This window comes from Silene latifolia, chromosome 11 (assembly GCF_048544455.1).
Source record: "Silene latifolia isolate original U9 population chromosome 11, ASM4854445v1, whole genome shotgun sequence".
NCBI classification, from domain to species: Eukaryota; Viridiplantae; Streptophyta; class Magnoliopsida; order Caryophyllales; family Caryophyllaceae; genus Silene; species Silene latifolia.
In genome coordinates this window covers 42,074,315-42,090,236 of record NC_133536.1, presented here as the reverse complement: position 1 = coordinate 42,090,236, position 15,922 = coordinate 42,074,315, and the positions used below count along the sequence as shown (strand labels likewise).

Genomic DNA, 15,922 nt, shown 5'->3' with positions numbered 1-15,922 from the left:
TGTTTTTTTTTTTTTTTCATGTAGAGGGAGCCACGAGGAGATGTTTAATGTTGACTGGATTTGAACCAGATCATGAATACCATCGAAAACTTACCTTAAATACTTATAATTTTCCCGAATTCTGCAATAAAACGGGCAGTCAGGCATGGTTGATCCTTGATCTTGCCAATTTGGGTTGGTTATTGAGGATAATTAAACAATTTGAGAACTGAATTCTATCAGCTTAACATTATCAATCAATATTACTTCTAGAACTCTCTTGTTTTTTAATTATACGTGCTTCGTTATATTATCACTAACTCATAATAATATCACTAACTCATAATAATATCAAATGTTCAACTATTTGACATTTGCACGAGAATAAATTTAACCTGTGGAGAAGTACATAGATATCGAGCGGTTTTACTTAATGTGGTCTTGTCACTAACTTTGGCTTACAAAGAAGAAGAAATCAAAACAGATGATCCAGATTCAGCAATCGGATGTTCCGGAATTTCGGCCAACAACCCGTTCAACTCCTTAACAAACCTCTCCACAGCATAACTGGGCAAACAAACAGGCACCACAATGCCATTCTCCCCCTTGCTGTTCCTAAATGGGATGTAAAAGCTTGCAACTCCAGGTATCGCCCCGACCCCGCCTTTCGCTGGACCTCCATAAACAGGTAGCCCCCACCCGAAATCAATGTCGGCAAACCCGGCCCGAGTGACATCTGAGATTAGGAAGGACCTGACCACAGTGAAGTGGGGCCTTCCTTTAAGGACCATGAGATCAGCAAGGGAATGCATGTACTCTTTGGTGACGTCAGCCTTGGCCTTCTTCACAAGTTCCAAGGCATACCCCACTGGATTACCAGATATTTGGCCAGCGGTGGATACAGCCACTGGAAAAGCAAAAGCATTTCCGTAGAACCCGGTTGGCAGGGGCGGGTTCTTGAATATGGATCGGGAATTAACTATGCAGATTATCCGAACCATCTCTGCCGGGTCCGGCTGGAGGGCAATTGTGCGGCAGCGCCAAAGGCAGGCGGTGAGGACTTCAAATGTTGAGGAGCGTTTTAAATGTGGTGGGACAAAACGTCTTAGAGCCGCAATTTCACTTTCCCCTGTTATAGTATAGGATGCAAGTTATTTTTTTTTTTCAAGGAAGCCACAAGGACGGTATACGTTTTTACACCGACTAATTTTAAACGCAGATCATGACTCATGAGTATTACCGTACCACTCACAACAAATAAATAAATTTCATGATGCTCACCCAATCCTTCCACCTGTCTTATTAATTGGATCTCATGTCCACACCGTTTTACTTCTTAAAATCACCATGAATTTTATGCCAATAAAAACTACTTTTTGGGAAAAATAAAAATTGAAAATCCTACCATAGGTTGGAAAAGGCTGTCTATTTTTTCCTTACGGCAATAGCAATGGCAACAAATAAGAAGTTTCATATCATATAAGGAGCTCCTTAACCATTGAGGTACAAACTAAAGAGTTCCTCAATTATATGAAACCGGTTTCATGTTGAGAAAAGAAGAGGAGAAGGGGTACCACATAGAAAGTATGGAACTTTTACCATTAAGGAGAAATAAGAAGTTTCAAAATTAGTGATTTGTGGTTAATGTGTCAATGATAAAGTTTAGCATGAAACTCTAACCATTGCTATTGCCCTTATACTTTAGTACACAGTAGATAATTACTTCGATTCTAAGCCTTTTAATGTCATTTGCTAACAACTACACATCCAATTCCTATGAGGGAACGTACCAAAGAAAAAGGACATGTGAACCATGTCATCAAGAGGGATAATGGTCTTATTGGTGTCTTCAATCTCATCATACTCACGGTGCACACATGTAATATGCGGTGGATCTCGAGCTGTAAAAAGGTGGCGTTCCCACACTGGTGGGACCGACGGGAAGTCAGCACCCCGGGCAAGCTCAGCCACGGCATTCATGAATTGAACTAATCCTGGTGCATCAGCCATGGTGTGATTTAGGCGGGTTGCTAATATAAATCCACCACATTTTAGGCGGGTCACCTGTTAGAATAGATTGAAATACATTCCATGTGTTAATGACAGAAACTAGAGCAAAACATAATCAAAGGATTGAGTAAATTTTCCTGAAATTGTTGAGGCGAAGAACAGAATCCATGTGATGACTTTTCTTATTTCGTCAAGCAAGTAAATTTTTAGGTGCTCCGTATGAAGTAATAAAATTACAAGCGATTGGGTGTAGCATGTCTAGGTGTATTATGCTGTTGTTATGAACGAGAATACTTCTAACTACTCATATTCTATTGTCGCTCTAAGACACTTCAACGAATTCAAGTTCATTAACTTGCAACGCTATCTGTTTCATATTCTTATTTCACAAGTAGGGGTTGACGGTTGTAGTCTTTGTTCTATTATCAAATCACAAGGGGTCAATTTTTCAGAGGCCTATAATAGAAGTTAGCTACCTTAGCTGGGAAAATCATTGAGTAAATCATATTCATGACCTTGGTTCGAAACTCGTATCTGAACTGCCTTTGTGATTTCGTTTACACAAGAATGGCAACATGTACAGCACTACATCAGTAACAGACTAACAGATAACTTCAGAGAGTAATATATAAGAAGCATCAACATTTCATGTAATGAACAAAACTACTAATGCTTTCACAAAATAAACCATCTCAAATTACAACAACAACAACATCAGAGCCTTAATCCCAAAATGATTTGGGGTCGGCTGACATGAATCATCCTTTAGAACCGTCAATTGGTGAACGCACACCTCAAAAATGCGAAAAAATAGAAAAGAAAGGGTGAAAAAAAAAGGGAGTGAAACATAATACAAAAACTAGGTAAACTTATAAGCTTTAAAATAAACCATCTCAAATTAAACACACAAAATTGACTGACCTGAATGAGCAGCAGAGGGGTATCCAAGACAGCAGCGGAACCTGGGACGTCAAAGAGAATCTCTTCTAACAGAGGAAAAGGAGGTTGAAGAACCGTCCCAAACTGGTCAAGAGTGACATCAGCATCCGCCTCAATGAACATAATTCCTTTTCCGTTACACTCCACAACCAACTTCCTCCCTTCCTTCTCCCTCAGTCGCCCGGCAAACGGGTAATACCACACTAATGCTTTCCCTAGAGCTTCCTTTATCACCCTGACTGGGTCTCGCATCCTTGTTGAGGCACCGCCAGGACTATCATTGTTCTTGAAGAAGTGGATCACCGGTATTTGGAACCGTAGACCATCTTGGTCGTCAATGTCAGATAGTTCCTTGAACTCATGTGGGGTGGGCCCTGCCGGAGGAACCAACTCTGGGGCCTTTCTCCGCACCACGAAGGTTAGGGATGGTTTTGTGATAATGTTGGTTGCTGCCATTGTTCGTGTGAGGAAATATATGAACGGAGATTAAAGGATTAAAAGTACTTGGTTAGATAATTGTTTGATTATTAGGTTTGTGAGATGGGATATGACATACCAAACATACATATGGTAAAGAAAAAACAAAAACAAGATGGAATCAAATTTTAGTGGGAAAAGAGTCAGAAAATTGCGAGTGAGAGAGAAATTTAAATTGCCATGCTCATGCAACTTCTTAGAAAGGAAATATTTATACAAGAATTCCATGTTGATAAGGAAGTATAATACTCCGTACTTCTCTACTAAATTAAATGCTTAGAATTAAAGATGATGACCTACTATTTTTAGCAACCAACTAACCAACCATACAATAGACTGCAGCCATAAATAGACTCAAATAATTTCTTCTATGAGTATGTCTTAGCCAGAAGCACAATTTCACATGATTTGTAATAATTATTTGAAAAAATGGGTAGTATTTCAAATTTCGAAGTACGCGATAATATGTATCGACCTACTGCATACAACACTAAATACAATAAAATTAATGTATAAAAATTAATGTAAACCTGCATCAACAGTTAAACCAAACCTAAAATGAGAATGATTTTAGTTTTAAACCCCATACTCCTAAATCGATCACAATCATTACTTGATGACAAACAAACATCCCTTGAAATTCAATAGACACAAAAAGCAGCACATTGGGGTGATAGGATGAAAAACATACCAGTTGAATCATAGTTGCCGCGAATGTGAGTGGTGCACTACTTCATTTTTAAACAACGAACTAGCAATTTGTAGCATGTTTATAGCAATGTTCCTTCACATCCACAGAAAGAGAAAGCTATAAGCCCTTTTTGTGTCCGTCTACTAAGCGACTTTGAGGAGGCGCTTCTAGTCATTATCCGGCGACCATATGATACGACCATACAGTTAATTTGGAAGGGGTAGAATGTGAAAACAATGGTGTTTGAGTGAAAACAAGAGGACTTCCAGCCCTCTATCTGCCACTTGGGACACAGCCTGGATACACCGGTACACGAGGAATCAAGAACAAACTGGGTCCCATGATCCCACTTGGACCTGGTTATTACTCTGTATATGTTTAGAGGAGACAAAGGAATGAGTTGTATATGGCCATATGGGGTCATGAATTCTGACCGGAGTAAGAGTCGTCTCTTGAATGTTACTAAATTTATGTCTACCACCTACTTGCTGCCCCCCCAAAATGCATAACATTTCAGATACTGTTAAAGGTTATCCAGAAGCAAACTATATTATTTCTTCTTATGTCGAGCAAGCTCAAAGGCCTTTCGGTTTACCTAAGACAAACAAGAAAATAAAGTTAGTTCTAATCTAAAGCGCCTGTTGCCTTATGGCTAAACCGTTTTTAGACATTAAACATGTTTCAATATTCTCTAAAATCCATATGCTAAACCTCTCGCATGAGAGACTGAAAATTAACGTTACGAAGGAGATTAGAGAATCCCCCATCAAGCATTTTGCATTCTTCCTCAAGTCTACAGGAAACTCATCTAGCTTCTGTCGTAGGCCTTGTTATGCAAGAAATAAAGACATGCTTCATCAACTCAGTATGTCCACTGTAAACATAACACAGCCTTTCCGGAAGAAATCTCAAATCTCCGACACAATACCTGAAACTTGTACTAGCAACGCATTAATTATCTGTAATTAAACCTATCTCAAGTCGCCGAAGTAGGCAGAAAACAAGCTCATGCATTTGTCGACTCATAATACCCCAAACATGTAGTGGCGGAGCCACGGGTCCTTTTCCGGGGTCCCGGGACACAGGAAACGAAAATCTTTTTAGTGTATTTTGGTCTAATTCTTCAGTAAAAATAGAGCAAATTAATATTTTCTTGTAGAAATAGGTATTATATTTTCCTTGGGACCCCGGAAGAAAATTTGGTGGATCCGCTACTGAATTGTAGCCACTGCCACTAGCCACAATCCCAAACTAATTTAACCAGCAGCCATTGGAATATGTATCTTTTAGGCTACAGGGTCCGATGACACCGGGAAAGTAGGACTTGTTTGCGTAGGCTTTGGCAAAGTTATGAAGTACAGAGTAATACCGAGTATGTTTTAAATTTAAAAAAAGCATGAAATGCACCTCCCATCAAAGACGAAGCTGTTTTAACTTTTAAGTCAATGTTTTAACAAATAAAACAATGTCAAAAGGGGATTGGTAACAGCAGAAACTAGAATTTAGTTAGATTTATGGTGTTTCTCAGCAGTGCTACAGACAATCGTCATTACTTACTCCGTATTAACTATCAACAGAACAACATAAGGGCACATAGTATAGATGCAAAACCAGCTGTGAATTCCTAAATGTAAAACATAAGGGCACACAGTTTTTTTTTTGGTACAGAAATAAGGGCACATAGTAGGATTGTACTGAGTATCCAACCTCACAATCTACTGTTCAATAAATAAAAGCAAAGTCAGCTCCTTTCAGCAGAAACCAATGTAGAAAGTAGAAACCCAGTGACATTTTTTTTTTTTTGGTACAAAAAGCTCCTTCACAATCTATTGTTCAATCAACAACATTACCCGAGTGCCTCAATGGCTCCCGCAAATTGCGGGATAAGGGGGTCGGATGTACGCAGTCTTACCCTTGTGTTAGCAACACAAAGAGACTGTTTCCGAATGACCCAGGATGAAAAGTGCGTGGAAACTACAGTTGAATGACTGTTATAGAGTATTTTAATCAAAGGTAAACAAATTCAATAGGCATACCCACTTCGCATTTATGCTCTTACTTCACTAATTAGCCTAACAAGAACAACAATCAATCCCAAAATTTCAGTTTAAAGATACTGAATTCATAAGCAAAGCACATTAGGGTTTTAAAGGGATTGAAATTTTCATAGAATTAGAGCACCATGCAAAATATGAAACTAGGAAAACGAAAAATTAACATTAACATTATCATTCTCATTCTCATTCGATAAGATAGAAGTGATACAGATTACAGAGCATGTGCAGATGTGCTTCGCATGTTATCAGAGTGAAATTGTTAAAAATAAGGAGGAAATTGTAAAAGTGTAAAATGAAGAAACTCACCAGAGAATTGATTTTAGGATGATGGACCATTGGGCTAACTTATGAACCACAACAGTTTCCGCTCTTTTAAGCCACTAAGGCAAGTGCAATGGAAGCTCCTGCGCTATAGTGTTGCTCCGTATTATAGAGCTAAGGGTAGTTTAGTCAATTTTTCCCTAATTTTTGTTTCCCTATTTTTTTTCCCCTAATTTCAATACTTAGTGACTGAATACTCAACGCAATTAAGAAAACACGCCCCCGCCCCCGCCCCCGCCTCCCTCCCCATCCCCCACCCTTTCTCCTAATTTATCTGACTGACTAGTTTAAAATCCGTGTAAAGTTGCACTATAAAAACATATTTTTAGAATCAAATAAGTTCATAATGTGAAGGTTTATGCATATGTCGTGTTTAGCCATTTACATTATCAATACAAATATACAATTTCATTTGCTATTTTCATAACATATACTCCCTCCGTCCCAATCATTTATTTACTTTTAATTAAAATAGCTCTTACCAAATTTAAAAATTAAACAAATGAATGAAACACGCGGAATAGTAGTTCCTCTTTAAAAAAAACAAAACAAAAGAACAACTAAAATGAAATAAATTACTCTCTCCGTCACGATCAATAGTTATTTATTCATTTTGTCATAAAGATTAAGGAAAGAAAGGATAGTGATTTTGGACTGTACAAAACCATAATATTCTACTTACCTGGAGATGAACCACAATAATTTACCCTAAATAAAAATAGATAACTATTGATTAACACGCTAAAAAGGAAATAGATAACTATTGACCGAGGCAGATGGAATAAATATACACGAATACTTGTGAAGACAGGTAGCTTAACATGAAATAAGGAAATTGACTATTCAAAGTCATTAATACTCCTTCATCCCTATCAATTGTTGTCCTTTGGCTGCTACAAAGACCAAAGAAAGTGGAGGGGACCAACTATAAGATGATAAGTGGATCAAATTGAGTGTGAAAGATTAAATTGCTCATCAAATGCAATCCTAATAAAAAGACAATAATTAACTAAAACAGTCCAAAATGAAATATGACAACGAATGACCGAGACACAGGGAGTATCTCCGCACATGTTTCAAACATGATATACATTTTCAGGATGGCGAGACCTGCTTAAAGCATTTTGTTGCTTATAAGTTATATCTTTACTCAGCTTGCCAATATAAATTACAGTATATGACAACTTCAGCATTGCTTTAAAATCAATTCCTCGTCGTTTCACTTACTGCTTGAGTAGCCAGGAATAATTGATATAAAAAAGTACCAAAAAATTACAATAAAAGATTAATGTTTTTTTTTTATATAAAACAATACACTATAGCAGAATGTGATTTCATAAATTATCAAATTCTAGAAAAATAGAATTAATTCTACGGGTATATAAATAAAGGAATTTTCAAAAGTAAACGTAATTGGAGGGTTTGTATATACTATATAGTATCATATTTTAGCCATTTACATTATAAATAAAATATATTATGCTATCGGATGCAATTAACCTTCAAGGAATGGGTATAGGGATTAAAAATCATAGAGTTGACATCTTCCCCTTAACCTTATGTGTGGATATAGTCATTTATCTCTCTCTCTCTCTCTCTAATAATTATAGAGAGAGGAAGTTTCTCTAAAAGTAAGAAAAACTCAAAAAATGAAATATGGGGGTTGAATCCCTTTATTGGCTTTCTTCTCCATTAGCTCTCCATCTTTTTCTTAAGAAATTTCTTTACTTCATTTTCTTGATTTCTATCTCTTGTAAGATTTGACTCTATTAGCTCTCCATTTTAGCCTAGGAGAACTTTTTGAGTCATATATCTTAAGCATGATGGTCTAAATCAAGAATTTTAATAGAAATTTTTTTAGATCTAGTATCTCGAGTTGATATTATATGAAGTCGAGATTTTTAGAGTTACAAGTATCTGTTTGTAGTCACCGTAATGTTTCACCTTTTTATGAGGTTGAACAAGCATATTGTGCCTCGGATGTAGGTTTTCAAGTACATCAAGGTAGTTATATTCCCTGTTTTATCAAAAAGAAGAAGGAAAAATTGATGGATGTTTCATTTTATCTCTATTTTTCTCAAAGCCTTCTTATATTACTTTGTATTATTCTTGCCTTTTTGTAAGTCATGAAAATTTGGATCTTTACTTGTCTTCCGTCTTCTTGAATTTGGTTTTTTTTCCTTCTTTTTGGCTTTAGAAGATTTATTTTTTCTTTTGTGAGAGTGTTCTCCTTGCCCTTCTCTTTCTTGGTTTTTTTTGTTTTTCTTGGTATAATGAAAGTCTTTCACTTTCGTCTATCGCTCACATCCGCGAGGATGGTATAGGTTGATTTCGATTAACCTAATTTCTTTACCTTATCAAAAAAAATAGAGTTGGCATCTTGCGTAAAAACGTGTACAAAAACCATATATTGTTATGTTATTAGTAGTTAACTCAACGACTTACTCCAATTATACAAAAATCTTCCAGAAATTTATTATATAAATTGTTTAACTTTTTGAAAGTCGAGAATATAAACTACCGGAAATATAACAAAATAGTATTGTGAGAGAATAGTCTTTTTTTTTTTACATTACTAACTCGGTATACAGAAGAGTTATTTTTGTATCTTCCGGGAGTACCGTATAGTCGTACTTCTTACACTAATATTATAAAGATTTAGGTAATATTATAAAGACTTAGATGTAAGGAGTACAGTTTTCCCGTGGATACAAGAATTTTTCCAAACCACTATACAGTACTTCATCCTCGTCTACATGGATTATTTTTTAATTCATTAGTCACAACTTTATTTCAGGGTGTATAAACCACCAAATTCCATATTGCATTTATCGTCTCCCATTTAAAAATTTACTCCTTCGGTTCCAAATTATCACAAGATGAATTTTAATTTCATGGTCAATTATATCCTACCGTGTCTGCACAATGGTCGCAATGACACAAACCAATACTACTGAATAAGAAGGCAAAGAGAGAATAAACAAAAATAAAATTAGGATTTATACAATTTGATTATTATAGAAGCATTTTCAAGCTCTACACTGAGTAATAGGCACAACACAAATGATCTCCATATTAAACAATGAACACTACTCTAGTTTCCAGTACTCTATCATAAGAGTATATTGTCCAAAAAAAAAATTAATATCAGGGCCGTCCAAGAGAGGACTATCTTCTTGCAACATGTTCTGGTTACTGGTTACAAACCTTCTTATTAAGAACTCTAAATCATTGTAAGCCACCAAAAATGAGTAACCAATCAGCATTAGTAGTTGTGTTGCTCAGATGTGAACTCATGTCCGCCATAGTCGTTTCTGCCTTCACATGATGATCAAACCTGATAAAAAAGAACCACACATTAGTTAGTAGACAAAGGCTTTAACCAACTGGAATAACATACGATCCGAGATCTTCAATTTGGTTTCGTATTGAAGTTTAGTCATACAAAACTCTTATATGTTTGTAAGTTCACTTTTATTATGACACACTTATCATTTTGAGTAAAGGCTGGCTGAGAACATTTGTCCTTTCATTACCAAGTAATTTGTGGGAGCTCTTGAGGCACAAGAATACTTTAGCTACTTTATAACCCAAGAGATTACAATGCTCCCGTTTGACCAACTAAGCAAATAATTGTTTTCCCTAGATCTAAAAAAACTCAATAAAGAATTATTGCTACACGGCTACAGCAATGATAAAACATCAATATGCCTGTCTTAGGTACACAAAATATATTATACAAAGTCTAATATAAGGATTTATATTATTGTGTTCATATGTAATCTACCCATTTTCTAATATAAATAGATGATCTTTTAACATTATTTTCACCATTTATAGACGAAAGTAACCAATAATTGTCCACGACTTAAAAATGATATATATTTCGACAAAAATAATCATGGTAATCCCTACAATTTCACTCAAAAATAAAGCATGTTCAATATTCATGCAAATATATCTTCGAATATACATGGTTGTCACTTGTCATGATGGTAATTTGATTCGTTATCAAATGAATGTGAATGAATTGGCGATCTCCCAGGAGGAGTACTAAGATCTACAAAGTATTGCTAAAATAGCCAAAGATCCTAAATGATAACCAAATTTGGTAATGAACAATTCTAGGGTTCTAAAACATGGACAATATATATGAGAGTGCACTTATGAAATAGGTTTCCTCACAATATGAAATAGGTTGCTTCATTTGCAGATAGTAGTGAGGCTCAGAGTTCCCGATCATATAGCAGGTGTAGTATTAAATTAACTATGTATTCCCAACTTGGAGAAAAATATCATGAAGTAGAGCTTTCTATTATAATGTCCAATACGATAGTTAGCGTATTAATCATGAATTGTAGAAGAAAAGGTAAGGGATTTCTAAGTACCATGATCACATCCTTATGCCCACCGAACATATTTTTAAGCAACCACTAATCGACAAACTCCTACTCCATATGAAATGCACCCAATACGAAAGACATATTTGTTCTCTTGTGTAGGTCAAATTCACAATCGAAGTGAATGTAGGTTATTAGTAGGGGATACGATACATTAGAAAAATATATGCATTTCAAAGTGAGAAAAAAAAAACTCAGTTATCAAAATTGAAATCTTAAAATTCTCCAATCTTTCCTCTTGCAAAAGTGGTGTTCAAACAATGATCAGTAAAATTGCATCAACACCAGTATTGTGAATTTATATCAAATATTATCCCCAAATTTCTTGACACATAGAAACTATGTAGACCTGTTTTGTGATGGGTTTATTTAAATAAGCATAAATCACAACTCCCTCAAAACACAAATTCATGTCGCGGAAAACTCGGATTAATCAAAAAGGCGAAATAGGATAGCTACGGAAAATAGAAAATAACCTACAAATCAATCAAAGTACAATGTGAAAAAAAAAATCAAAACTAAGCAAGTAAATTACCCAAATTAATAATGTTCATTCCGAGACTCTTAAGACCAAAGATTAGGCGGAATCTAAGAGCATCAAATTAAAGCTTTGTGTACAATTGAACGTTACATCATTGAATTAATCTTGAACCTGCAAAAAAAATGTGTGGGATGAATAAGTAAATGACAAAAAGTGGTATACAATGGTAAAATACGATTGATTTTGAACAATAAGCCATCAATTGAAAGCGGAGAAGTCGGTAAAACACACTACTATAAAATGAAATAAAATAAAAAAAGTAGAAAAAGAAGAATAAAGATGATGAAAAAAATGAGTTTATTAAGGGAACTATTCATGATAAGTGAAAAGCTTGATATTGTCGGGGTAGGAAATTATATCAGAGAGGTAAGAGGGAGAAGATCAGAAGAGTTTAGAACGACGGCAAAAGAAAGATAAGGGAGGAAATTGTGTTAGGGTTTATTGCATAGGTGTTTCTTAGGCGGCCGCGGGAAAAGAGTGAAGGAGAGGGCGACACGTGGATAGGTAAGTGTATAGTGGTTCTTGTTTTATAGTTTTATATAGATAGATATATAGATATATATAGATAGAGATATAGATAGATAGATTAACAATTATGCAGTTACTCAATTTTCTATTCCTTCAATATTATTTTTTCATCTTTATTAAGTCACAATCTTTTCGTTGATTTTGATTGAAACTCTAATTGGGTAATTTGGATTTTTGGGGGATTTGTCACTTTTATCTTTTTCTAAACTTCACAAAAACCTAAAAAAAGTTACGTTGCTTTCTTCTTCGCATTGCTATCAAATCCCAAAGGCTAGAGTCGTTGGATCGTTGTGTTCTTTACGCCGTTGAGTTCGTCGTATTGTGGGTAAGATCCTTATACAATTTTTATGTCTTTTCGTTGATTTTGATTGAAACTCTAATTGGGTATTTTGGGTAGGGCTGAGCATCGGTCCAAGACCGGACCGGGCCGGACCAAACCGGACCGGACCGAAGACCGAAAATAAAATTTTTGTGGACCGAAGACCGGACCTAAAACTTTCGGTCTTGGACCGGACCAAACCCGAAATGTCCGGTCCGGTCTTAGACCGAAATGGACCTAGAACTAATTCTTTCACTATTTCGTGTATGATAATTACATTTAAGTTTCACTAAATTAAATGTCGATGAATAATTAGACGATTGTTTTTGAGAAAAAAATACTCAATATTAATTTATAATGTCTTGTGAAGATAAAAATGGTAATTTATAATGTCCCCACGGCGATACACTAGGTCTAATGTATCCCTTCTCTATCAGATCATCTAACTGCTTCCTGAGCTCCTCCATCTCTTTAGGACCCATCCGGTACTGTGCCTTAGAGATTGGCCCCGTCTCCGGTTTCAACTCAACGGTGAAATCTATCTCCCTCTTCGGTGGCAACCCCGGAATCTCGTCAGGAAAAACATCGGCAAACTCTCCCACCACTGGTATCTCGTCAACTGTCGGACTCTCTACCCGGTCGTCTCTCACATGGCACAAGATCAAAGGACATCCCTTCCTCAGATAAGACTTCAACGCGATAGCTGCAATCAACTTAACTTTGGGTTTGACTAAAAACCCACGATAAGACACACTAACACCCTTAGGCCCTCTCAAAGACACTTTCTTTTGATGACAGTCTATCTTAGCTTTATACTTTCCCAGCCAATCCATCCCGACTATCATCTCAAAACCGTTAAAAGGAAACTCTAGCAAGTCTACAGGTAGATCAACTTGCCCAACTATCATAGACACATCTCTAAACAACCTCCCACAAGATACAGACTCTCCCGAAGGTATGAAAACTTTCTCACTCACAGACTCATATACTCTCAAACCCAACCTTTTAACATGACTCGATGATACAAACGATCGGGAAGCCCCGAATCAAACAAAACAAAGGTATGAATACCGTTAACAAGAAAGGTACCGGTGATAACATGTGCATCATCCTCACCGCTTTCTTGTCCATCATGAACACTTTCCATCGGTCTTCGTCCACCTCCCTGGACAAGATCTTGGCCGATGTGGACGCTTAGCACCGGACCCCTGATTGTTGTTGTTGTTGTTGTTCGTAGCTGGTTTCTGATAAGAATTACCGCCGTTGCGGTTACCTCCACCCTGATAGCTCTGGCTCCCCCGGTTAGACCATGACTCACTTGGTCTGTTGCTCGCATAACTATGTGCCGGTCCCTGAGAATAACTTCCCCGACCCGTCCCCTGAAAAGCTCCAGGCACACTCGTGCACTCATGTCTCTTGTGGCCGACACCGCCACAGCCAAAGCAAGTCATACCCCAACTGTTACTGCTACCCACACGGCCACGCCCGAAGGAAGCCCCAGCACTAAACCCTGACCCAGCAGAAAACCCCTTAGCTTAATTGTGGTTGCCTTTCTTATGACTAGATTGGCTACCACTCTCACTCTCAGCCTTTCTTTTCTCAACACCAGACCTCTCCTGAGCCATCTCCACTAACCTCTCAGCCCTCCCAGCTCTCTTATAAGCGTCCTTAACATCAGTAAGGACTCCTACAGGGAGCTTATCCATGATCCTAGTGGTCAACCCCCTCTCAAACCTCAGCGCCAGATTCTCATCACTCAATCCCATGTCCTAAGCATACCTAGACTTCTCATTAAATCGCTTATAGTACTCAGCCACGTACATGTCGATGTCATCTTGAACCCATCGAACTCCTCCCTCGCCTTGCTTCTCACATGCTCGGCACAAACTCTTTTCTCATGGCCCTACGGAACTCATCCCAAGGTATAGCAGGTAAGCCTTGGTTAGCATACATCTCTCTCGCACTCACTTTCACCTTATCCCACCACTCACCACTGCCTCTCTCGGGTAGAACGCAGCTTGCTCTACTCTCATCTCATCGGACAATGAACCAGGTCCGAATATTCTCCATCTCACGATGCCGTTGTCAAGAAGGTTTGGTTCCCGGTCCCTTTGTACTCCTTTGGGTTGAACCTAGCTATGTAAAGGCTGATCATAGAGTGATCAACCTCCTTATCCTTATCCACTTTCTTTAAGGCCTCAGTAAGAGCATCCTGGTGCTCCAACATCTTAACAATATCATCCGTATTCATGGCCTCGGCTCTCGCATAATAAGCGTTTCTCTTAGGCGGCATCTTGAAGCTATATATAAGAAAGGGTAGACATAAACACATGTACTAAACCTCAAAACACGAAAAAACAGCTACCCAGGTGCTACTCGATCGAGTGTCCCAACCTACTCGATCGAGTAAGAGGCTACTCGATCGAGTGCCTCCCATACTCGATCGAGTACCTCGACTCTAGAACACAAACAGACCTTCTGACCTCTAACATACTCGACCGAGTAGCCGGGCTACTCGATCGAGTGACCCCCTACTCGATCGAGTACCCCTAGTTACTCGATCGAGTACCCTAAAACTCGATTCGGTCGTAAACGCGTCAAAAACCCACCCGATCAAGTCGGTCCCACTCGATCGAGTCATGCTAACTCGAATATGATACCCGCATGCTATGACATATTCTAACATGTAAAACAGCTTATAAACACGATATCATGTCCTAATTATGCATACCAAGCTACTGTTGCTCATGCGATTAACAAACAATTATATCATGTTATTAATGCCACATAGTAATCACTCAACATGCTTCTCATTCCAACACAGTTCTATATATATATATCTTTTCAATTTCATTCATATTCTCAACTTCTACTTCAAACATCCAACATTTACAACACACCTCATCACATCCACACACAAGCGAACAAACAACACATACGACTTAACATATATTCCCCCCATGTGACCGGTTCAAAATTGTAGGGCGAGTTCGCGACTTTAGGACGTCTCCCAAGCCTTTGCATTAGCTCCTACAACCTTTACCCCGGGTTCATTTTAATTGACTCCCTATATTCATTGGGTTCATTGGTTACGGAGTTTCAGACCGTCGCTCGATACCATTTTGTAACACCCCATACTCCAAGTGCCTTACCAGGACCACTCAGGTATAAGGACGTTACCATCTCGGTTACCCGAGGCAATGATAATCAAATAAACAATAATGAAACGATATTTAAATAGTAATACTTTAGCGAAAGGTTACAATCCAAAAACCAAACCAAATACTAATACATGTTCTCAAAACTACTGCATCTCATCGAACTAATCGAAATATATATGAAAACTACTAAGCTACATCGGAAGACTTCTATCATCTGATCGTGGCAATCCCAGCCGATCCCAAAGACTCATGTCATACCCGCTCAATATCCGCTCACCATCCCGAATGGATCACCGCAGGTTTTAAAACATTAACCGGGGTCAGTACTATTTACACAAGAGGTATAATCAACAATACAGTAACCAACACAACTCAAACAATCATACACGATCAAGCACTCCACTCCATCTCCGTCTCCGACTGTCCACTGGACCAGCCCTGCCAGTGGGGGACCGCAGCCGTTCCCACCTAAGCCCCGCTCATCATACCGAGCGATAAC

General features: G+C 37.7%; 1 protein-coding gene across 4 annotated transcripts; it reads right to left on the bottom strand.

Annotated features, from left to right (window-relative positions):
* Window positions 1-200: 200 nt before the first annotated feature.
* Window positions 201-6,702, bottom strand: LOC141611561 (benzyl alcohol O-benzoyltransferase-like). 4 transcript variants are annotated; one of them, XM_074430138.1, is made up of 6 exons: window positions 6,460-6,556; window positions 4,808-5,024; window positions 4,097-4,691; window positions 2,911-3,377; window positions 1,770-2,043; window positions 201-1,108 (listed from the first exon to the last, which is right to left on the bottom strand). In XM_074430138.1, the coding sequence occupies exons 4-6, from the start codon at window positions 3,178-3,180 to the stop codon at window positions 438-440; spliced, it is 1,215 nt and encodes a 404-aa protein (XP_074286239.1). In that variant the 5' UTR covers window positions 3,181-3,377; window positions 4,097-4,691; window positions 4,808-5,024; window positions 6,460-6,556; the 3' UTR covers window positions 201-437. The 4 variants fall into 4 exon arrangements, with proteins under 4 accessions (XP_074286239.1, XP_074286238.1, XP_074286240.1 ...); XM_074430137.1 differs by having other exon boundaries at window positions 4,097-5,024; window positions 6,460-6,702; XM_074430139.1 differs by lacking the exon at window positions 4,808-5,024 and having other exon boundaries at window positions 6,460-6,549.
* Window positions 6,703-15,922: the final 9,220 nt, after the last annotated feature.